Source organism: Peromyscus maniculatus, chromosome 12 (genome assembly GCF_049852395.1).
Source record: "Peromyscus maniculatus bairdii isolate BWxNUB_F1_BW_parent chromosome 12, HU_Pman_BW_mat_3.1, whole genome shotgun sequence".
NCBI lineage: Eukaryota > Metazoa > Chordata > Mammalia > Rodentia > Cricetidae > Peromyscus > Peromyscus maniculatus.
The window spans coordinates 74,667,174-74,686,434 of NC_134863.1; the positions used below are offsets into that span (position 1 = coordinate 74,667,174).

General features: G+C 39.7%; 1 protein-coding gene across 1 annotated transcript in view; it reads right to left on the reverse strand.

Annotated features, from left to right (window-relative positions):
- Positions 1 to 4,614: 4,614 nt before the first annotated feature.
- Positions 4,615 to 19,261, reverse strand: part of Cyyr1 (cysteine and tyrosine rich 1) — a 94,956-nt gene continuing 80,309 nt past the window's right edge. The window contains exons 3-4 of the mRNA XM_006987943.4: positions 15,998 to 16,155; positions 4,615 to 9,462 (exon numbers count right to left, since the gene is read on the reverse strand). Of these exons, the coding sequence (XP_006988005.1) occupies positions 9,296 to 9,462; positions 15,998 to 16,155 (325 nt within the window). The 3' untranslated portion in view covers positions 4,615 to 9,295. The remainder of the gene's footprint in view (positions 9,463 to 15,997; positions 16,156 to 19,261) is intronic.

Here is a 19,261-nt window from a genome sequence, read left to right on the forward strand (position 1 = left end):
AATGTGAAGTGTGTTAGAATAGTAGTTGGCATTACCTGTGCCCACATGCACACACAGATATTGTCATTGTTATGTAGTGTAACATTTGTAAGGATGAGTCTACTGAGAATCGTTTTACAAGAGTGTTTCTGCAATTTTCAGTGTGAATTAATACCCTATTGGCTCTCCATACACTCAATAATAGCACAAAAGCTGCTTGCCATTGTTTCCTCATTTCCATCTTGTTTTAACTGATTTTGTTTCTTTTCAGAATAGTCAGCTTTTTTTTCCAATATACCCTGAAGAAATGGAAATGAGAAAATCTTGGTGTCTCATTTCAGTACAAATGCTCTAGAGTGAGTTGCTTGTACACCGTAGCTGAAGTCTGAGTGACATCAGAATCCATCCTATAGAAATGTGACCATGAAGCAATTCTCCTTATATAAAATATGAGAAATTCGCTTTCAATTTAAAGAATTAGACAAGTGACTCTCCCAAGATGGCATGTTGTTTTATTCCTTTTAAAGGAGTCAGTTAAGATGAGTACCTTCATTTTCATGGACAGACATGTACATTGTATTTAGCATCACAATTCACTTGTGTCTGGATAGATATTTATAATCAGCTAAAGACTACTAAACTCCAGCCCTGGTCCATTTCTTTGATCCACATCTCAGATTCTGGTCACCATGTATAATATTATATTTACTCATTTATTAGTTCACCCCAACTAAGTGTCAATTTTTGTGTGTCTGTATATACAGGGTCACGTGTGTGGGTGTCCAAGTGTGTACAGGGTGAATGCACATGAGTTTGCGTGTATGGGGAGGTTAGAGGACAATCTCAGGTGTCATTTCTCATGAGCTGTCCACATCGCTTTTGGAGACAGGGTCTTTCATTTTTATCTGGAACTTGGGTAATGCAGGCTGGCCACTGAGCTCCAGAGATCTGCCTGCCTCTGCTCCCTCTGTGCTGGTACCTGTGCTCTCGTGTCTAATTTTCTCTTTTATGTCGGTTATGAGGGGTGAACTAGGGTCCTCATGATTGCACAGCAAATAGTTTAGTAACTGAGCTCTCACCCCAACTCAATCTTAACATTTTACTGTCAAGTGTTTTTCTCACCAGATATTTTCACCCTGCTATGACAATGTCCAAGGTTTTGCTTTCAAAGAGTTTGCATGTCAAAGGGGAGACAGACAGACAATCCTGATTATGAAGAATACAAAATGGGTACAAAATGGGCAGAGGAGGGGCACAGTGAATTCTAACCAAAAAAAAAAAAATTACTCAAAGTCATCTCAGAGTTTGGGCTCTGTAGTTATATCTGGAAGAATGTAGACATTTCCACAGAATAAGCAAGAGAATTATCTATCCCCTAGGTCAGCAGGTAAGGAAACTAATGTTCTGTGTTCACATGGTAGTGAAGGGCTCAGAGGGGTTGTTTTCTAAAGCATGTTCATGAATTCAGATCTGCTTCCAAAGTGATCATCAGAAAGTGATTTATGAGAAGGTACAGAAGGGGGAATCATCTCATCTTGTTTTAGGTCTCTGGATTTTAGTCAGAGAAAATTAAAACGTCCATGTTTCGGGCCATGGAGACATGGAAACAGATCTCTCATTCATTTACCACCCACAGCCAAATACATGTGAGAAAATGATGTTCCTCCACACCCAGAAGTCACTCATCATGGCTTAGTCAGGGAGAAGCCTAGCAGAACAACCAGATTTGTGAGCTGCATTAATGGCTCTCCAGGCTCCAGAGAAGGCAGAAATTCCTTCCACATTTGTGTGGCCTCAAGCTTTCCCACAACTTATTGCTTCTATTTTTACTGATGATATTGTCTTAGGTTAAGGAGCAACTTGATCCATGAACATTCACCTGGAAACTTGTCTGGGAGATTTCTCAGTGAAGATTACATAAGCATCTTGGAATGAATTGAAAACAAAAGGTTAGAATTTGGGACTGAGCTGAGACTTGTCTGTAGAGGTATACAGTGAGTGGTATGTGGTGTGCTTCTTCCTCTGCTAAGTGCAACGTGCAGAGTGTAGATGAAATTTATGGGGAACACAAGCCTCGTGTGTCTCTTTCAATACCGCGTAGGAATGCAGCATTTAGTTAGCATGGCCTTTGGTAGGTGCCAGATTCTTTCTTCTATTGTCACTTCAATAAAAGCAATTTGATTACAGCTGGACACAGCCCTGGGATTCCTTTAGCTGCTGAGTTACTATGTTCTTGTTAGAAGGAAACATTTATTTTTCTACATCAGTTGAAGTCCAAATAGCAGCCACAGGAGAATGTGATAAAATACCTGGCTTGTGGGAGAGAGTACCAAGATGATCCCTGGCACCCCTCTCCACCTATTTCTTTCTGTGTCCTGGTGCAGTTCCTCTTATTTTATGTGGACTGAACCCATTACCCTGATTCTAAGCAATAGGTATAGTAGAAATAGTGGGCTTTCATTTCCAAGATAGTTGAAGTTTCAAAACCCTGTGATTCCCATCCTGCTGGTACTCTATACTTACTTCTCCCTGGATCTTCTCATAGGCTTGCTCTATGGGGAGGGCCAAATGGTAAGTAAGAAAGTGAACGCAGCCCCCAGCCAATAGCCAAGGTACAGAGGAGGTCCTTAATCCAAATGCCTTCAAGGAACTGATTCTTGTCAATAACTCTGCCTGGGAGAGAGCTTAAAGCAGACTTCTTTAGCTGTATATTGATATGCTGCAGTTTGGGAGAGCTGTGCTGGAAGACCCAGTTGAAACGGAGATATGGTGTTTCATGCCACTCAATTTTGGGGTGTTTTGTCACACAGCCACAGATAATTATATCATTGATTATAGGAACAGCATGGCTTTGGGTGGAGCACAAAATTGGAAAGTGAATCTGTATAGACACGAATGTCTATGTGAGTCACCAACCTAGAAAATGTCTGTGGGACAGTTGTCTTTCATGTCCTGCTTGTATTGATTGCAACAACCTGGCAAGAGTGATGTTGATTATATTTTGAAAGACAGTGATGATATATACATCACACACACACACACACACACACACACACACCACACACACACACACACACACACACACACACACACACACGGCTCAGAACATATAGTTAAAACATGGCTGAGACTGAAACATAAATCAAAGTGTCTTCACTCTTAAGATGGGCTCATTTCTCAATATGAGGGGGAGACAAGGGGTAGTGGCAGGCTTGGAGAGGGTAGACAGCAGGCTGCCTGAGGATCTTTTTTGTCACCTAGGTCACTTTCTGTTCTAGGAGATCCTGACAGCTTGAAATGAAACCTAACACAGTGGAATTGACCACCATGAAAATGCAGTCTTATTACTTACAGACTGTGTCTATAATCAGTTAATACATATTTCACTTTCTATGCAGGCTCCAATTGAAGATCTAGAAGTCCTTTGACACTTCTGTGGTGATTAGCAAGAAAATCTGTGACTTTAGAATCGAGTGTTAGGTTATTTTCATGAAACTAAAAAAAAAAAACAAAAACAGAACAACAAAATATCATGAACAATGAATACATGCCACAAAATTTAAAAACAAAGAGAAATAATAGCATCCAGCACTTCACACTTTAATACTGATATCATCTCCTTGGTGCTAGACCCACATCATCTACAACCAAGATTTGTCAAAATGGGCTTTGCTAGACAAAGACAAGATTGGAGTAGTATAGGTGTGTGGTGTGTGTTGCTTTTGTTCGATGGAGACTAGCAGATTAGAGAAAACAGCAGGAAAAATGTAGTGATGCACCTTAAGAAGATGAGGCTGGCCCTGAATACTCTTGTGGTGTCTAGAGCTGAGCTGGCATTTGCAGAACTGATTTGACTCTGAGAAGATAATGAGGTTGTCTGACTAGCTCCAACATGACACTCATGGTCTTTCTCTGGCCATTAGTTCATTAACTCTTGCAATAGCTTTCACATCTCCATTCTTGGAAGGAGCTGAGAAGGCATCATTGCTCATGGGGCCTCTGCACTGTACAGCCTATTTACAATACTTCATTCCCACGATATTGAAGGACATTATAATTAAATGATAAAGTTAACAAACTCTACAGTTGGAGATGACTGAATTCTTTAGAGTCTCCTTGTTACCTCACAGTTTTCACAGATCTTCCTAGTGCACCATTATATAAAATGACAGACACTGGCCACACAAGGTGTGGTGGTTTGAAGAGGTATAGCCCTCATAGACTCATGTGTTTGAACGCTTGGCCCATAGGGAGTAGCACTATTAGGAGGTTTGCCCTTGTTAGAGGAAGTGTGTCACTGTGGGAGTAGGCTTTGAGGTCTCAGAAGCTCAAGTCAGTTTATTCCCTGCTGCCTGTGCATCAAGTAGTAGAACTGTAAGCTCCTTCTCCAGTGCCATGCCTGCCTACATGCTGTCATGTTCCTCATCAGGATGATAATGGACTAAACCTCTGAAGCTGTAAGCCAGCCCCAGTTAAATGTTTTCCTTTATAAGAGTTGCCATGGCCATGGTGTCTCTTCACAGCAATAGAACGCAAACTAAGACACAAGGCTGCATCACTTGAAATAGGGTTAGTGAGACTGAATAATTTTTTTCACTCAATTAATTTCAATTCATTGAAATCTAAACATAGAGGTCCAGAGGCTGTTATTTTATTGCATATTTTTAAAATTTAATATGGGCTCACATGGATAGATATTTTCCAAGTCTCAGGCTCCAAACTATAAATTTTGCATATATTCATCCAGTTTTCAGAAAACCCATTGAGGCCCATTATATCATTCATATTTCATAGAGCAGAAATTTAGCTATCAGAGATAAAATAGCCTTCCTCAAATCAGGTGAGAGATGGGATTACAAAGTCAGTGTGGCTCCAGACCTATTTCTTGTGCAGAGAAAATAGGCCAAGTCAGCAGAAAAAGAACAGAAGAGTAACGACATAAGACAGTTAGAATGAGATTCTTGTTACAAGAAGTTCTTTTTTAAATTTTATTGCTTATTATAAACAATTTAGCCATAGCAAATGTTAGTTTTTAAATAACCATAATCCAAAATTTTACACCAAATATTGTTTTCCTCCAATATACATCAGTGAACTTTAGACATCTATGATATATTCATTTGTTATTATGACACTACATAAAAACAGTAAAATCCTTCATCTATTGTAAATGTATATGTTTGTGCTATACCTTAGAGGAAGCCATATACAACTCAAAGAGAGATGGTGCAGACAGACATGGTCAGGTAATATTTATAGAACACAGGAGGCACATGGTGCATCTACATTAGTGCAAAGATGAGTATTCCATTTCAACAGACTTGCCTCTCCATTTTTCCTTAGGAACGTGCAGTGCATTTGCAAACAGCATCCTCAAATCCCAGAGACTTTGGCATTGTGAATTATAGCTGTAGAGCAGTAGAAACTAATCACATTTTCAGAAGAAAAATAAATTAAAGCCTGTGTACTGTTAACACTCTGCTAATACTTCATGCAAGGCAGGGAGCCTCTCACTAGAACAGCCAGGAACCCCTGAAGGTTTCACATCTTCCTGAGATTATCCTCGCCTAAGCCAAGCAAGTCATTCAAAACAAATCTAGCCTTAAAACCTCACTGTCGACCATGTTCAGTCAGATCAACACATTTCTAATGTAGATATTTGATATAATAAAAGCCACTGCTCACTCGTATTAAGTTTCCCAACTACAGGCACAGATTCCATAACTTATACTGTAAGATATTTCTTTTGGTAATTTATCAAATTTCTTAGTGTCATTTTGGAATATCACTGAATCATAATTATGATATTGGATTGAATGTTTTAGGTTCTGTTTTAAAGTGACATAAAGGTCTCATCATCTATTCCCAGTGTTCAGCAAACAGTTTAAAAGCACACAAAAGGATCCATGTAAAAATACAAATGTTAAGGTCACTTGCAGTAGACTACGGCACATTTGAATTATTTATTGACCGCTTTTACACTTCATAAAAATCTGTACTTGGGTAAAAGACAATGCCTCATTACTTACTTTTTCCATTAATTATATAACTTCTTTAAAAGAATAGATTTTAAAGTTTATAAAATGTAAAAATTGGCTATTACATTTGAGTATATGTATATCTATAGAAAGAAATCAAATTTTATTTCCCCCTTTAAAAAAAGTCTGTTGTATATGGTCAAATTCTGGCATTTTATTACTGATATAAAATCCCTGGGAATATCTGGTTTCTCACCTTTTATTCCACAGTTGGAACAACTTTCATCACACCAGTGACTAAAGCCAAGTGCTTTTTAGGTGAGGTTAGTAATAATAACTAAGGAGACCTTAGCTACCAGAATCTGTTGAGTACCTTTGATTTTATTTAAATAATCAAATTAATGAATAAAATCCATCTACTGTTTTCATTGCTGGAGATACAACTGGTCTCTTCACACCTACCTAAAACATAAGCAAAAAAAAAAAAAAAAATTGAAGCTAAAAGGACTGATCTGCTATTCATTTTAGATATCCTTTCTAGAATATTTCTTTACTACATAGCCAGATTTTGTTTGGAATCTTCATGGCAGGGATCTTCACAAAGCTATCTAGTCAACAATAATGCTGCAATTGTTATTTTGTTTTCACAGATCTGTCTTAGAGATGGCATCGGTTTGATCTGCCCATATCAGTAACACTTCTTCCATGTCCCCAGTGAAGCTGCTTGTCTTTCTTATAAAGCAAATTTCACAAGAGAATCACAGGAATACTTTTCGGTTTTCCAGTGCACATGAAAGTTATGTTTATACTGTACTACAGTTTATTAAGTGTCTTCAAAGCAATATACACACCCATATTACAAATATTGTATTGCTAAAAAATGGCGACTAGCACCTGAGCTTTCAGCAGGTCCAAATCTTTTTGGTGGTGGGGTGAGTGTTGCTCAGCTATTAGGCTAGTGGTTGCTGAAGCTGGGTGGCTGTTTGTTCCTTAAAAGGACAGTGAAGCCTGCTGTATGAGTTGAAAGTTCTCTTCATGATAGGGTTTTCTGCAGCATGTGATGTTGTTTGGTAGCTTTTAATGAACAGCACATCTTCCTTCAAATTTGTAGTCATCTCTGATCCTGCTGCTAACTTACCAAATAACTTAAAAATAAACCCTTGATTGTCACCTCATCTCGGCTCACAGCACCTTTCTCCAGGAGGATATTTCATCCGAAGAGACCACTCTTCATTGCTCACGCATAAGAAGCAATTGTTCATCTGGTGGCAATATCATGAGGTGTAACTGAGTTACATCTTCAAGTTTCATCTGTAATTCTAATTCCTTTGTGGTTCTACCACATCAGTAGATACTTCCTCCACCAAAGCCTTAAAACCTCCAAAATTATGCATGAGGGTAGAAATCAAATTCTTCCAGATGAATGTTAATATTGATATCCTGACCTCTTTAGGAATCATGGATGATTTTAATAGCTTTAGCAATAGTGAGTTCTTTCTAGGATGCCTCTGACTGATTTTGTCAAGCCTCCTGAAGACTCATTTCTGTGTCAGCTATGATTTTATACAAGGCAGTTAGTTATTAAACAGTGAGGCTTGAAAATTGAAGTTACTCATAATCTATTGGGCACGGAGTGGGTTTGGGACCTGAGTAAATATAAAAACATCTTTGTCTCTTCATACTTCTCCATCTGAGCTCTTGGGTGATCAGTGCATTGTCAATGAACAGTGTAATTTTGAAAGAAACCTTGTTTTCCCCTGAGCAATAGGTCCCAACACTTGGCTTAAAATATTCATTAACCTACATTGAAAATTGACTTGGTTGTTCTATTTATAGACAGAGTAGGTTTAGTATATTCTTAAGAGTGCTAGGAGTTTTAGCTAGTAAATGGACATTGAATATTGGCTTCATCTGAGTTCATCATTTATGTTGTAGACATTAACAAGAAAGCCAGCCTGTCTTTTGAGGCTTTGGAGGTAGGATGACTTCTTTTCTCTGGCTGTGGAAGTTGTAAAGGGCATGAATTGAACAGTAGGATCTTTCATTTACATCTAGACTCCGCTTTGCTGCAGCCATCTTTGTATGTGATCCTAACTAGGTCTTTGGGAGAACGGGCTGAGGCCTATACAGCAGTGCCTTCACTTCCATGTTGCAGAGGCAGCAGCACCTTTCCTTAACTTCAGGAACTGATCTCTGCTCCCTTCAAATCTCTTACAGTATTTTCACCTCTGCCAGCCTTTGTAGGATGAAGGCAGTTAGGTCCTAGCTCTGGATGAAGCTTTATGACTTAAGGGAAGTTGGCTACTTGGATCTGCTACCCAGACGGCTAAAGAGTCCTCCTTATAAACACTGAGTCACCTTTCTCTTTCACCAAGATGAATTATTTCCAGCTTTGAGTTTAAAGCAAGAGATGTATTCTTCTTCTTTTAGTTTCAAAAGTTAGAGGTCATTGTTGGCTTATTAATTGGCCTAATTTCAATACTGTTCCCAGAAAAGGGAGGGGGAGGAGCTTTCCAGTGTAACAGACACAACACACACAGTATTTATCAACGTACTAAGCTCACTCTCTTATAGGGACAGAGTTCAAAACAAAATAGAAGACTACTGTAACAATATCAACTTTAACTGATCACAGATTGCCACAGCAGACACAATAATAACAACAATGAAAACATGTGAAATTTTGTGAGAATTACCAAAATGTGATACAAAGATAAGAAGTGAGTTCCTACTGCTGGATGAGTGATACTGTTTGGTGCAAGGTTACCACAAACCTTCATGTTATATAAAAAACAAAACAAAACAAAACAAAACACAACACTTGAAAAAATGCAAAAGGACAAAGTGCAACAAGATGAGGTATGCCTGTGCGCAAACCAGAGTTCCCTTCTGGTTCCTTCCATCCATGACCTCCAATGGTGCCAGGCACAGAATAGATTCTAAGGCACCGAAAACTTATTTGCGGACAAATGAAATAATGAACAATTCTAGTTCTCCTAAAGCTATCTGGAACACACCTGTTTCCTGATGTAGACCAGACTATCCTCTGTTCTTCTTTATTCCAGGTTCAATATTGAAATTTCCTAAAGCAGCATCAATATCAGATGGCCTGCCAAGTGGATTGCTTTAATCTGACTGTGCTTGAGTGGATCAGTAGATCCCTTACTATGTGACTTCAGAGAACCAAGCATAATTCTCCATCTAAGGTCAGCTCTGAGCAGGGTAGGAATCTTGGTCTCCACATGGACATTCTGCCTGAGATATTATCTGTCCTTAACTAGTAGACAATCATTTTTTGCAAGTTTCTAAATTAAGGCATTTCGTTCTGGGTAAAATTGCTAATTGGCACATATTCTGTTGTGGGAGGAGGAATGTTTCCTTGAATTTCCAGGATAAGGAGGGGGTGGGGAGCGCTGGGCTGAAGCTTGTGGTGTTGGAGAGTATGGTGGAGGCAAGTCTGCACAATATTCCATCTCGTGGTCATAAGTATAGGGCGGTGGTGTCACTGAAAAGAAAAGGGAAAAACATCAGGTGTTTAGTAAATATATCAGTTACTGTTTTAAACCACTGTGAGAGCTACTTTGAGAAGGGAAATATTTTTTATTTTTTTATTTTTTTTGCTTCCATTAGTATTTGTTTAGAATGTGGATAAGTATCGCTGAACAGGTGTGCTCTCTGTAAGGCGGCCCTGGGTGAGGGCATTTGGAGTTGGGGCTTGCAGAAGGCCCTTGGAAATAGGATGTTGAAGGGGCAGAGAGCGAAGAAGCAGAGGGTAATTCAAGTTTGGCTGAAAGCAAAGGAAGCAGGAGAGTATGTGCATTTCAGCAGAAAATGGAGAAAGGGAGACATGGAAGAAGAGGCTGAGGAACTGGGTTCAGGATCATCATGCTGGACTTGATGTCATGGGTAGAGTAAGTGATGTGGCATTCTTAGGGAAGAAATTGCAAAATTTACTTCTTTAAAATTACTCCTCATATATATTCACTGAACACAATACTGTTTATACAAGGGCATTTTCATACAAATACACATTGTCCACTGAACATGTCCTTCCCATGGGCTCCACCCCCTTCCTCCCACCCGCCATTATTCTCCTGCTTCTTGTTTGATTTCTGCTTTCATGTCATACATGATGTTAGGTTTCTGTATAAAATCTAGGAACTACAAATGGGAGTCATGATGTCTTTCTGAAATGGCCTGAATTCCCTTACTGTGATGTTCTCCTGCTGCACTATTTCCTCATAAACAACGTAACCTCATTCTCCTTTGTGACTCAATGCATTTCTACTGCATAGGGACCACATTCTGTCCACCTCTGTGCTTCTGGGCCCTGGTTGGTTGCATAACTATTACTGTGATTAGTGTTGTAGTAAACATTGACGTGGAAGTATCTTTGCGGTACTTAGAAAAACAGAGTAGTGAATGTGCTCTGGTGAAACTACCCTCTCAGCAGAGAGCACAGCGGCAGACTTCAGAAATGTGAGGTGATGGAATAGTATGCAAGGGCAATGAGAAGACATTCATGACAGTGAGGAGGGAATATTCATCAAACACCAAGTGGCTGAGTGTAGGGCATTGGGAACGCAGGAAGGGCTAAGAGTGAGATCAAAGTATTGAGCAGTTAGCACAAGGGCCCCCAGAACTTGCAGGATAAACACATTTGGGAATGGAGATGAGGTATTTCCTTTTCTAAATCTTATTTGAAAATCTGTCTTAATTTTGTTTACTGCAATATATGTCAGTGCCTTTGATAATCACATTTACTATCCATGATATTGACTTCTCCGGGATACTTATTCTGTAGTGATCCCAATCCTGTCTCCAGGGGAGGCAGAGAGGCACCTGGGAGCTGAAATGGATCCGTGTCTTCATGATGATAAGCCAAAAATAAAAATCATCCTCAGGATCCAGATCCTACTTGGGAAATGACAACCTTTAACTGGTCACTATGCATGTAGCATGGATCTCAAGACTCATGTCACAATCGTGCGACTAAATCACCAAGCTTCTGGCATTGCAGTGACAGCAGAGAATAGCTATCATTTCAGCAAACTGCTCTTCCCCCAAGGACCTGACAGCGTTCTGATAAATAGGCACACAGGAGGCCTCAACCGCTAACAGGCACACGTACACACAGGGGGCCTCAACCGCTATGAACATAGAAGCAATGCTTCTCCTGGATCCCTCTGGTGTGCCTCTCGTTATAAAGACCCTGACGTTTGGCGTCATTTACTGACCTCCCCATAGACAGAGGAAGTGAGAAAAGAGAATTAAGTAACCCAGAGAAAAGAGGAATAAGGATCCACCTAAGCGAGGGACGTGTCCCCGCAGAGCCCTGCTCTGATGATGAGACACTCCCTAGTGCACTGGGGAGACAAGGATCTTTCATCAGTCAGGGAACTGGGCTAAGGGAAGACATCAGCAGAGACGCTCACAGCTTCTTTAACCTTCCTTCAGACCCGCCTCACTGTCCTTCTTCAACAAAATGGAGTCATTCCTGTGGAGTGCAGACACATTCCCTCTGGATTTCGTGCCCAATTCCTGGCTCTGTTAAATATCAAAGGGCTGATACAAAGGTTTGCAGAATGTTTCATGCATACCAAGAAAGGAGGCCCAACAGCCTTTCTGTAAACTAGCAGGTCCCAGCCGGCTGCCTGTCACACTGGTTCTTGTAAACAGTGGTTCCACCTTGTTATTATGCTAAAGTTTCTCCCGCCTCTGGTATGAGGAACACAGACTGACTTAGTCAACATGTGCCACCACACCTGGCTTTTTACCTGGCTGCTGGGGATTCAACTCAGGCCTTCCTGCTCCAGCGGCTGACCCTTTACCAACCGCCATCTCCTCACAGCCCTAACAGTGTCTACTTCTCACAGAAACCTGAGCTGTTGAGAAGGTATTTGCTGCACGCTCAGAGGACTTTTGAGTTTGGGGAAGGAAGGGGAATTTAAGTAAGGGGATATAAGACTATTATCTGAAGCGGATGAATGTGAACACTAATTTCAGGTTTGTCTCTAATTAAAAATTTGATTTTTGCATTGACAAGATGGCTCAAGGCAATAAAGGTGATGGCCCCCAAGCCTGGCAACTGAGTTTGAGCCTCAGAACCCACAAAAAGCTGGAAGAAGAGAATCAATTGCACAGAGTTGTCCTCTGGTCTCCACATGTGATCTGAGATACAAGCACCCACAACTATCACACAAATACTTGCAATAATAATAATAAAGTAATAATAATAATATATATATTTTTTAATCTGATTTTTCTCTCAAAAGATGGCTTCCTCTGCTGCACTATCAAACTAGAATTGTAGCATGAATCTTAAAGAGTCTTATAAATAAAATCAAACCTGGGATGAATGCTGGAAGATCAGAGAAGCAGAACAAGCTACCTCACCTCTCCAATTCTTCAGCTGGTCCTTTTTCCTCAGACTGGAAGCCTCTCAATCCTCATCCGAATGAATCTCAGCTGAACTGTGCTGCTCCAAAGCCTGAAAGCTTAATCAGCCAAATGCTTCTAGTTCCTGGTTTTCATGCCTTATATACCTTTCTGCTTTCTGCCATCACTCCCTGGGATTAAAGGCTCACTTCTTGGGTTTAAAGGTGTGAGTCACCATGCCTGGCTACTTCCAGTGTGGCCTTGAACTCACAGAGATCCATGTCTCCAGAAGGCTAGGATTAAAGGTGTGAGTGCCACCATTTTCAAGCCTCTGTATCTAGTGGCTGTTTCGTTCTCTGACCCCAGATAAGTTTATTAGGGTGCACAATATTTTGGGGAACACAACACCACCACATAGAATCATTATTTTTCTCCTCATCCTACAACATGCAGGGCCAGAACATACAGATGCTTGTGATGTTAAAGCTGTTTTTCAAGCCATCATCCTATTTTCTTTCTAAACATCTGAGCTCGTTTGTACCACACAAGCCATGGGATGCTAACACTTTATAACTCTGTCTATTTCTATATCTTATAGATATCTGTAACCTGTCCTGTCTTAAGTATGTGTTCACTGAGGACTTAGTAGGGTCCATAGTTATTAAACTACCTCAACATCTGCTACCATTCCTGGCCACTAAAACATCTATGTAACTATAACATTAATGCTTTTAATTATCCTTCTCTTCCCCCTGTCATTAGCAATTATAGTAATGTTTTGTAAATCTTTATTTTAAAATATGATTTCTGCTTTTTATTTTTTTCTGGACTACTCATTCCACTAAGCTGGGAACTTATGTTGATTTCTGACCTATTGAGGGCAAATTAAAGAAAACAATTTAAATTTATGTCACCTCTCTTCAGTCTGCCTGTCCTTTATCAGCTGGTACTTATGAACCATTACTCAAATGACTCCGTTGCATCTGTTGTCCAGGCTTTTATATCAATCTGTCCCATCTATAGTAACCATGGTGGGAGGAATGACTAGAAAGAGACATGTGTGTGTCTCCTTAGGTATCAGGGTGTCGAGACATGGGCCCCTAAGAATTGGAATTTACCCCCAGGAACCTCTCGCTGAGAGCGCAAGGCTGAAGCTTTATCTCAGCCAGAGGGGCAACTTGTCTCCTGGAAAGAGATTTCACATAATCTTGACAAGTTGTTATACCACCTTGTAGGAGAGACTAGAACCCAAACAAGAATGGCTCAATAATGGATGGGTCGGTCCACACCGGTCAGGACTGTCAAGCTCTGTATACTTCTCTCTCTTTAAATCTAAGCCTCATGTCAGATGCCTAAGGATGGACTGATGGTGAATGGGAGAGATCCTTGGCTCCCTTTATTTTTTTTCTCTTCCCAGTGTGGTCACAATGAATAGACATCCGTGTTTTGTCTTTTCATTATTGTCTGTTTAATTGGCCCATTGAGGTCTGATGGCTGAGCATAGCTTGTTAGGGCTGCCAGGGCACAGGCTCTGAATGTAACAACTCTAACAACATGACTGCCTGGCAGCAGCCAGGCTCTGATTAAGTCCAACATTTAAACTATCCTCTATCTGTATGTAGGAGCTTACTGTGGCTAGACAAGAAAACAGCCATGCAGACTGATCTTACTTTAAAACAGTGACCTTTTCTTAGATGTGTTGGCTGTTGGTGTTGCTTAGAAAGCATGTATTATGCTAGGCATTTCATGCATGCCACTTTCTGAAATGGGTTTCATCCTTTCCTCACTTTCTTTCACTTCAAACATGTCCTTAACCCTCTTCATTCTCAGCAAAAGACTGGGTTCTTATTTCACCGAGAAAATAAGACCAGACTGAAGAAAATATTCTCATATATGTCTACCAAATCCACTGCCTCTAAGAGAGAAAGTACACCACTCTACTTGTATATGGGACCCCACTCTCTAATGCTCAGATTCTGAATTCTAAAAATTAAACACATCATTGTGTGTATATGGTGTGTATTTGAGCATGCGTGGGCTTTGGCATACACATGGAGGTCAGAGGACAACTCTGTGGAGTCGGTTCTCTCCTTCCAACTTTATATAAGTTGAAGCGATTAAACTCAGCTCCTCAAGTTCTTCACACAGTAAGCCATTTCTCCAGCCAAGACTCTGATCTTTCATAATGCCTCCTGTCCTCTACACTTACCAGCCTCCTCCTTTTTATTTTATGTAAGTGTATTTATTTGCTAAAGTACAAGATATCATGAACTACAGTTATCTATGGGAAAAAGTCTAGCATCATCTCTGTTTTCTAGAACCCTTTAAAGTAAAAGTTAAAGAAAATTGTACCTATTTCTCTACGTCATCATACAAGGCAGGGTGGTTAGAACGAGACATCCCTGTATAAACTGGTGACATAACTGTTCCATGGTATGGTTAAGAGGAAGGTTTTCATTGTAGATATGAGAGAGCTAGAGCAAGAGTGAGTTATAATGGGCTTGGCTTGAGCATCTGACACCTCAAAGCCCAACCCCAGGGACACATTTCCTCTAACAAGGCCACACCTGCTTACAAGGCCACATGTCCTAATAGTGCCACTCCTTATGAGCCTATTGGGGCCATTTTCATTCAAACAGCCACATCTACTAAACTCTAGCTAGTACTGCCCATATGTATATGGATATGGAAAACCTAAAAGTGTCGACATACTCAGAGAAGAATGATTCTCCCTATCTATCAGCTCCCAATTGCTCCCCAGTAAGGAAAGGAGACTGAAGATAATCTAGTCATCCAAGTCAGAATTTGAACAGATAACTGCAGTTGCTGTGAGTTCATGAAATTGCTCACTTTTTGTATGGTACATATACAAAATGACATAGAAAACACTAATCTTAAGCCGGGCGGTGGTGGCGCACACCTTTAATCCCAGCACTCGGGAGGCAGAGGCAGGCGGATCTCTGTGAGTTCGAGGCCAGCCTGGGCTACCAAGTGAGTCCCAGGAAAGGCGCAAAGCTACACAGAGAAACCCTGTCTCAAAAAACCAAAAAAAAAAAAGAAAAAAAAAAGAAAAAGAAAAAGAAAACACTAATCTGATTCTGTAACTCAAGATGAAGGGCTTTGTGTGTAGAATCTCATGTGCTAATATATTTATATGTAGAACTTCTAGAAGATTCTCAACACGTATTTATTTGTGAAGTTATTAATATATCATCTTCGCTCTTTGCTGAGAATTGTATTATGTGGAAGCTGTACTTTTCGTTTAATGAGGACTCCAAAAACTCTTTTTCTAGAGACATGTGTACCTCCTGCCTTAGACAGCAGTTTATTGAGACAGATGGCACATTTTCTCCATAATTACTTGTCAGAACTCATTGGCAGGTAAATAGACACAGTGGTTGTGAATTTTCTATTTATCTTAATTCTGGCTGACTGGCGATTGCAGTTAATAACACAGCCATTGAAAGTATGACTATATTTAAAGAAGATGAATTGTTTCTTTTTTTACCAAGATCTCTGTTCAAGGCTAGAGCTTCAATCTATACTTATTTGGGAATACTCTGGAAAATTTGAGATTATTTCAGTGAGAGTCTTAATGCTTCTTGAAGGAGTAGAGCCTAAGAAGCCCGTTTGGTCCTTCAAAAGTGAGCCTTGTTGCTTACTAGGATAAGAGGAGATGGCGTTGATGTGGGTCGTTCTGAGGACACCGACCCGGGTCCCTCGGTTATTCTTCACGCACATGCAGACACATATGGCGATTCCCGCAATGACCCCCATGATGAACACGATTCCAAACACGATGCCGGCAATCGCGGTGCCCCTGAGAAGGAAAACAGAACAGTCTGCCTCAATGGTCTGCAAGGAGCTGAGCTTCAAATACAGCCCACGGCTCTAAGCTAAGTGTTTCTCCACTATCGTGCTTAAGGGAGAGTGTCCTTGAGTTAATTCAACAGTTAAGAAAAACTGAAAGCCTGTAGAGGATCTTTGTATAGTACACTTGACAAACTCACTGTTCCAATTCTGCCTTTTAGAATTTCATAAATTTTGAGCTAGAAAGAGGGTTCAGCAGTTAAGAACTCATCCTGCTCTTCCACAGGACCTGGGTTTGGTTTCCTGAACCCAGGTAAGGAAGCTAACAACCACTTATAACTAAAGCTCTAGGGGGTCCATCACTCTTTTCTGGCCTTTGCAAACAACTGCACTCACATGCACACACCCTGCCACATAGACACCTGTACAAATGCACACAGGAATTTTTAAAAAAAATTGTAAATTTATAGTAATATGAATCCCAATTATAAAATAGTAATCTAAAATTGATAATCATCTAAAAATCATTTAATATGTACTTGAATGGCAAAAATGTGTATATTGAGCAAGGAAAATATTTGTTTCAGTGAAAAAGCCTTAAATTCAACTTAAAATTTATTCTTAATTAAAATGCTTCATAGAATAAAAGGGCTTTTTCCTCATAAAACAAAGAAAACCAAATGGAACATCTGCAGCCCCCATATACTCAGAGGATAGAACAACAAATAAATATTCCATTAAATTCAGGAATAACATCATCAAACCCTCTATTTCCACTATGGCTAATCGTTTTCTCCAGAGAGCATTAGCTCATGCAACAAAACCACATGACAAAAATTGTAGAAGACACTCGACACTACTGTTATTTGTACACAACATGATTTGTAGCATCGGCGTATGTCAGTGGTTTTAGAAGTGGTCCATCTTTACCAAAATGAAGAACCTGACTGGGCAGTATCTTTTCTTTCAAAGCTTCCCTGGAAATACAACACAATAATGCATGCAAAAATAATATAACAAGGATGCCCACCAAGGTGACTGAAGTGAAATGGGCATGGTATTCATGATAACTTCCTAGCAATATTGTGAATGAAAACGCAAGTATTAACAGATAACTATCCAACAGTTAGTAGGATAACCGCAATATCCTGGGGAGAAATTGTTTTCATGCACTAAATTTTTGAATGGATACCTATCTGTTGTTTTGTAAATATGGGGCAATGAAGGCATTTTCCAGTCTCTTAATTTGTACACTGTACCCAAAGCAACCATTTCCAACTTTCAGCTTCATTGCTGAAAATAATTGTAAGCCTATTTCTCATCATCCTTTTTAATTAAAAAATTTTCAGTCTCATCTAGAGGTAACTTTTACATATGTAGTTCCTTCATAATCACTATCTTTAGTTAAAATAGTTAACAGTATTTATATTACCATTGTAATGTACCTTGGTGGGCCAAGCAGAATACTGTGGTAGACTTAGATTTTTCTTACAACCTATTATAAGGAAGTTCTACCAGGTTCATTTTTCCCATATACTATTGCAATTCTTCCCCCTGCCCGTGGTTCCTTGACAATTTTCACACAATTAGCGATAACTTTCATTTTCAAACACAGTAAAAATACTCATCAGTTTTGTTCTGTTTCCACGGAAATCTCTGGAACATTCTACTAACTCAGGTGGTCTGAATCCAGAGCTTTTTTCCTTTCAACCTGGGTTTCAGGTTCTCAGTTTCAGGACCACACTCCTGAGTCACTTATTATGGAGTAATTTGAAAGGAAATTTGTGTGACTGGGAATGACTTTATGCCATACCTTCCCTTGATTTGTAAACAGGATATTGCGTTAGTTCAGCTATACAGTTAACACCTCAGAAGATTCACCCTACAAGAAAGAAAGGTTTATTTTGGCTCATGGCTTCAGAGGTCTCAGTCTGTGGGTGCTTCTTCCTGTTGCCTTTGAGGCTATAGCACACCAGTACACCGTGGCAGAAAGGTGTAGGGGAGGAAGTTGCTTGCTTTTTGTTAGCCAGAAAGCAAAGTGAAGCCTTTGAGAGCTTGATCCCAGTGACCTAACTTCATTCTACTGTGCTCCAGATTTTTATGGTTTTAGAACTGTCCAGTACTGTCACTCCAAGTACCATGCACCTGAGAAGAGGGCCCTTGAGAGACACTACTCCACAGTCTTGAAGCTGTGCATGTAATTCTGAAGCAAAATATAATTTCTACCAATCTTGGGGCCTTGCTCACTGTACTCTAGAATCTGGTATTGTTACACAGGAATTCCATAAATTCTAATTACCTCTGTCTCTTCTCCTTCTCCTTCTCCTTCTTCTCTCTCTGTCTGTCTCTGTCTCTGTCTGCCTGTCTGCCTCTCTCTCCTCTGTCTGTTTTCTGTTCTGTTCTATTTTTCTGGAGACCTTTGGCATTTTCTACTAGTAGTCTAAAATCCAGAAAGAACTGAACTGACAGTCTCTTAGGATTTATCATTTCTAAAGACTCATTATTGCCAGTTCTTACATTCCATAAATCAACAACTTCTCCCCTCTTTAACATGGTTTTCCTTCTAGAATCTGTTCTTAGACAAACTCTTAGTTTTTCTTAATTCTTTCTGTCATTAGTTCTCTCTTGTTACTATTGTTTTTTTTTTCTTTTTTAAATACAATCTATGGGGATTTCATTTACTCAATCTTCCCAAATTTTATTGACTTCATAGATCAGCGGTTGTAGCTTGAGTTTGTAACTGCCATATCTTGCAATCTACTATGTTCCTTATAAGTTTTTTTTTTTTTTTTTTTTTTTATGTTCTGCTTTCCTTTCACAGATGTTTATTTTGGTTCAAATTTTCTTTTCTTTTTTAAAAAACATTGTTTTTAGCCTTTTCTATTATCCCTGAGTGTACTGATGCCATATCCTTTGAAGCTTTCTATACTCCTTATATTTTCTCTGTCCTGTCTAAATTCCTTTCTTTTGTTTGCTTAATTCGATGGCTCTCATGTTTAGTGTTCTACTCAATTGTCTGGTCATCCTTGAGTCCTGCCTGTGGTTAAAGTCTGTTACTCAAAGGCACATGTATTGGGAGCTTGCTGACAAATATGAAATGGGAAGAAGTAAAATGA